Consider the following 4,985-nt stretch of genomic DNA (forward strand, 5'->3'; position numbering starts at 1 on the left):
GAGGAGAAGTCAGACTACGTCATGCTAAGCTCCGGTAAGTGGCTGTAGCCAATTACCTTCAATCCCCTTGACACAGCATGAGCGGGGCTAAGCCTCTTCGCTCGCCGCGCCATTGGTCGCTTTGGGCTCACGTGGGTCGAGGGAGAGCGGCGAAGGGCGTGAGGAGATAACGGAGGGAAAGCGAAGGGTTCTTATAAAGCGACAGCGGGTTCAGAGTTCAGGGATGTACAAGTGAGTTAGCGTCGGGTTAGCCTCTGTTAGCAGGACCTCAGCAGCACATTCAGGGAGCAATCACAGGTCGCACGCAACCTGCAACCTGCAACCCGCAACCCGCAACCCGCAACCCGTAACAAGCAACAAGCAACAAGCAACAAGCAACAAGTAACCCGCAGTTCAGGCCTGATCCTTTGTTTTTTGTACTTCTAAAGTCACTTCATTCGCCGTCTTCTCCAGGACCAGGATCTGAATCTGAACTAGAACTGAAACTAACACTTATTTTGGCTCCGACACTGTGAGCGCTGCGCCGGCTCCTCTTGTGTTAGGGACCGTCTCTAAAGTATGTTTTTTTAAAGGGAGTGTCATGAGGCTATTTGACCGCGCCGCGGCTCTGCAGCCACGGCCTTTTTTAACAGAAAAATATTCTTCAAAAATCTACAAAGGGTTAAAAAAACGTAACCCAAAAGGAAGATAGCACCTAGGATTAGCTACTAGGATTCATGCTCAATGTTGTTGTTTAGTATAAATATGTTCTATATCTTTTAAGATAACACATTTTTAAACAGACACTTGTGCAATCGTACTTTAGAGACGGTCCCTAACTTCAGCGCCCCAAACCGTGCAAGAGAACCATCGGACTCGTGGGGTGTAACCTGATTTATCAATCAATAAATCATGCGATTATTCTTCCAATTATCATGACCAGGGGTCAGAGGTCAGATCACCAGGGGTCAGAGGTCTGCTCCACTCATTCATCTAAATGAGGATCTCCTGTTGGTTAGGTTACTATGGTAACACAATAAGCTATGCAGCCAATTGCATTTAGCGCCGCCTGCTGGTGTGAGCGTGAACAGATCATAAGACCATAAAGGGGATTAACTCTATAATCTTCACATGAACCTGTTACATAACATCCTCATGAGCCTCAGAGTTTATACATGACTCTACATAAAAGATGTGTCATTACCATGACGACAGCTGCAGGAGCCGCCCCCCGTGCAGGAGCCCGCCCACCCGTGCAGGAGCCACCCCCCGTGCAGGAGCCGCCCCCCCCGTGCAGGAGCCGCCCCCCGTGCAGGAGCCGCCCCCCGTGCAGGAGCCGCCCCGCCGTGCAGGAGCCCACCCTCCCGTGCAGGAGCCGCCCCCCGTGCAGGAGCCGCCCCCCCCGTGCAGGAGCCGCCCCCCGTGCAGGAGCCGCCCCCCCCGTGCAGGAGCCGCCCCCCGTGCAGGAGCCGCCCCGCCGTGCAGGAGCCGCCCCCCGTGCAGGAGCCGCCCCCCCGTGCAGGAGCCGCACCCCGTGCAGGAGCCGCCCCCCGTGCAGGAGCCGCCCCCCGTGCAGGAGCCCGCCCACCCGTGCAGGAGCCGCCCCCCGTGCAGGAGCCGCCCCCCCGCGCAGGAGCCGCCCCCCGCGCAGGAGCCGCCCCCCCGTGCAGGAGCCCACCCTCCCGTGCAGGAGCCGCCCCCCGTGCAGGAGCCGCCCCCCGTGCAGGAGCCGCCCCCCGTGCAGGAGCCCACCCTCCCGTGCAGGAGCCGCCCCCCGTGCAGGAGCCCACCCTCCCGTGCAGGAGCCGCCCCCCGTGCAGGAGCCCGCCCCCCCCGTGCAGGTCACACCCCTCAGAGGTCACGACCCCCACGTTTCCTTCTACTTTAAAAAGGTTAAAATGTATAATTATGTCATAACACAAGAAGTGGAAGAGTTTATTTAATAATGTAATTCACCAGATGAAATATTTGTGAATTTAAGTAGAAGTATGACATCATAACATCCTAATAACTTGAAGACAAAAGAGAGAGTTACAATATGAAGTTAATATTTATTATTGACATTTACATTCTGATGACGTCACATTTGACATGACTGCAGGCCACGCCTCCTTTAAGTTATGTTAAAGTATAATCTTTGCATCATAATTAAGGCAGAGCTTTCGTTTTAGAGCTAATGATGATTTAGGACATTATTTCTGTTGGATATTGAGACTATTTAAATAAAATTTATCCAAATCGACAATAAGAAAAATGTCACATTTAAGTTTCTCTGAAATATAAACATGTTAAAGAATAAAAGAGTTTCTTTAAATATTCCAGAAGCTTCAGTCACATGATGACGTAAGTGGCTCTCGTCACGTGTCAGTGACGCTCATGTTTTTGTAATATTATTATTCTAAGTGTCCCACGTGGTCCTTCGCTCCTCCTCCGGAATCACGCTCCAGTTCGGAGAGGGCGTGTCCGCCGCCAGCCAATTAAAATCATCCACAGCGCTCCAGTTGTTCCGGGTCTGATCCAGTCCGGACGCGGCGTAGTCCCGCTCCAGGCCCGGGTACGACCAGGTGAACGGGGCGAACCCCACGCGCGCGCAGTCCTCCACGATGGCCTTGCACGTGACGTGCAGGTACACGCACGTGTCCGTGGTGTTGTGCGTGCGCAGCTGCTGACACGCGAGCGCCAGCGTGCTGTCCGTGACGCGGTCCACGAACACGGAGCTGCGCACGGGGCCGCAGCGCACGTCACAGCCGCGCAGGTCCTTCAGGTGCAGCGTGCTGGGCGCGCCGAGCAGCGTCACGCGGCAGTTCCGCAGGTGCGTCACGAGCACGTCGCGTCGCTCGATCTCCTCCGCGGTTTTCGTGATGTTTACGTCGCTCAGATGAGAAAACTCGCATTGTTCCGCCTCTGTGGTCACGTGTTGTAACCCGCCCGTCGCGTCCGCACTCGGAGGCGGCGCGGGCGTTTTCCCCGTCGCTTTCTTGCGCGCGCGGAACGCAAACTTCTTCGCGGGCAGCGCCTCTTCTCTCGCGGCGTTGAGCGCGGCGTGGAGCGTCTGCAGCGCGGCTTGGGCGCGGCTCAGCTCGTACTGCGTCAGGAACATCACGCTGTCGCTCACGAACTTCTGCAGCGCCGCGAGTTCCGCCGTGGCGCGCTCCAGCGCGTCCGCGGCCTCGGCTCTGCTCGCCCCGGGGCCCGCGCGCAGCAGCAGCGCCTCCACGGCCGCACGCTCCCGGTTGAACTCTGACTCAAAGTACTCCGCGCTCTCCTCCGCGGGTTTGAGGCTGTCGTTGGCCTCCTTCCGCCGCTCCGCGTCCTCCAGCCGCGTCTGGTGCCGCTTCTTCAGCCGCTCCAGGACGGACGAGGCGTTGTTTTCCGCGCTGGAGCCGCTTCCGAGCTTCTCCACGGCCGCCATGTTGTTTATGACCGGAAGTGACGCGAGGACCGCATATGCGTCTTCTTCTTCGGTGTTTTATCGCGGTTTGTATCCGAGTGTTACATCACTGCCCCCTACTGGTGCTGTACGTGTAACTTTAGACTTTTGAATTCTTCCTCTTCACTTTTCTTTGCTGTTTTTTACTCTTTAATTGCCTTTGGTTTGTTTAATCAGCAGCTTCAGAGACGTTTCACACTTATAACAAACACTGCCCTGAACATGTGCAGTACTGATGTAACCATGTGCAATACCTGTAAATAAGTGTTCTATTTTGTTTTTTTATAATTTAATAGTATTACCTAGTCTTGTGCTAGTTATTGCTACTTTATTTTATTTTATTTTAATTAGGCCCGAGCGCCACAAGCTGGCGAGAGGCCTATTAATCTCGTAAGGCCGTGCCCACTTCCAAACACTCATTAACGCACTCCTTCACTCATGCACGCCACGTGCAGACTAATTAGTTGTAGGAAAATGGAACATTGCCATTGTAAACGGGCGAAGCCCGTGCAAAAGTGCACTCTAAACGAGCACTTTACATTTAGAGTTCCCCATATAAAGCACTCATTTGCGCCAAGTGTCTCACCAACACGTTCCCATCTCTTGCATGTTCCGTTCATATAAACATGTGATGCAAAAATGTAACATTATTACTGTTTAGAGGGCCAAAAACACAAAGTGGGCGGAGCCCACTCAAAATTAAGGAAAGTACCCGTCAGTGACCAGGGACCCACACGTATAGTTTATGATATTTGAAAAATGGGAAACATTGTTTTCGCATCGGAATATTCTTCTTCTTCTTCTTCAAATGCACTGAGAGATAGGAAATGACCCAAAAAAAATCTGATCGTAGAATCATGAAATTTGGCGCAGAGGTAGATGGTGACAAGAGAAGTAAAAAATATTATTACGGCAACGCCGTCCGCCCAACCAAATGTCGGCCATATTGGTTCAAAAATGGCTAAGCATGACTCGGGAGTTTTTCCAAATGTCATACTTTTACTCTAAAAAGCTGAAATTGTGTGAAAATGCTACTGAGGAGTGGGACATCAAAAGTTATTCAAATGACTTTGACCCTGTCACAGTTTCTGTGGGTTTGGGCGAAGCCTCAAACTGTAGCTAGAATTTCAGAAATCTCCCAAATTTAACATTTCTGCCGTTTCAGTTGTTTCATCTGGACTCAGTTTGAAAAAGTAGACGTTTCGCCCATTGGGAGGAGCCTTCCTGAAGTAGAAAGAGTTGTTTGTTTCAACAGAAACTCCCCCTTGTATCTACCGAGCCTATTCAGAATCTTAATGGGCTATTACAGTGACCCAGATGACCTCATGGTTTCATATGATGTGGTGTCCCTGTTCACCTGCATCTGACCTCTGATGCAGTAGCAGCGGTGAGGATCAGACTGCAGGAAGACACCACCTACAGGAATGGACCAAACTGACACCTGAACACATATGTAAACTGTTGGACATCTGTCTGAACACCACTTACTTTCAATTCCGGGGACAATTTTACAGACAGATTCATGGCTGTGCCATGGGCTCGCCCGTCTCTCCCATAGTGGCCAACCTGTACATGG

The 4,985-nt window shown here is 52.3% G+C and overlaps 1 protein-coding gene across 1 annotated transcript; it reads right to left on the reverse strand.

Moving 5' to 3' along the window:
• Positions 1-1,966: 1,966 nt before the first annotated feature.
• Positions 1,967-3,411, reverse strand: tbcc (tubulin folding cofactor C). The gene has a single exon (XM_072456115.1). The coding sequence runs from the start codon at positions 3,389-3,391 to the stop codon at positions 2,378-2,380; it is 1,014 nt and encodes a 337-aa protein (XP_072312216.1). The 5' UTR covers positions 3,392-3,411; the 3' UTR covers positions 1,967-2,377.
• Positions 3,412-4,985: the final 1,574 nt, after the last annotated feature.

This window comes from Eucyclogobius newberryi, unplaced genomic scaffold (assembly GCF_026437365.1).
Source record: "Eucyclogobius newberryi isolate DKJ021-1_F unplaced genomic scaffold, fEucNew1.0.hap1 SCAF_20, whole genome shotgun sequence".
In the NCBI taxonomy this organism is placed as follows: Eukaryota; Metazoa; Chordata; class Actinopteri; order Gobiiformes; family Gobiidae; genus Eucyclogobius; species Eucyclogobius newberryi.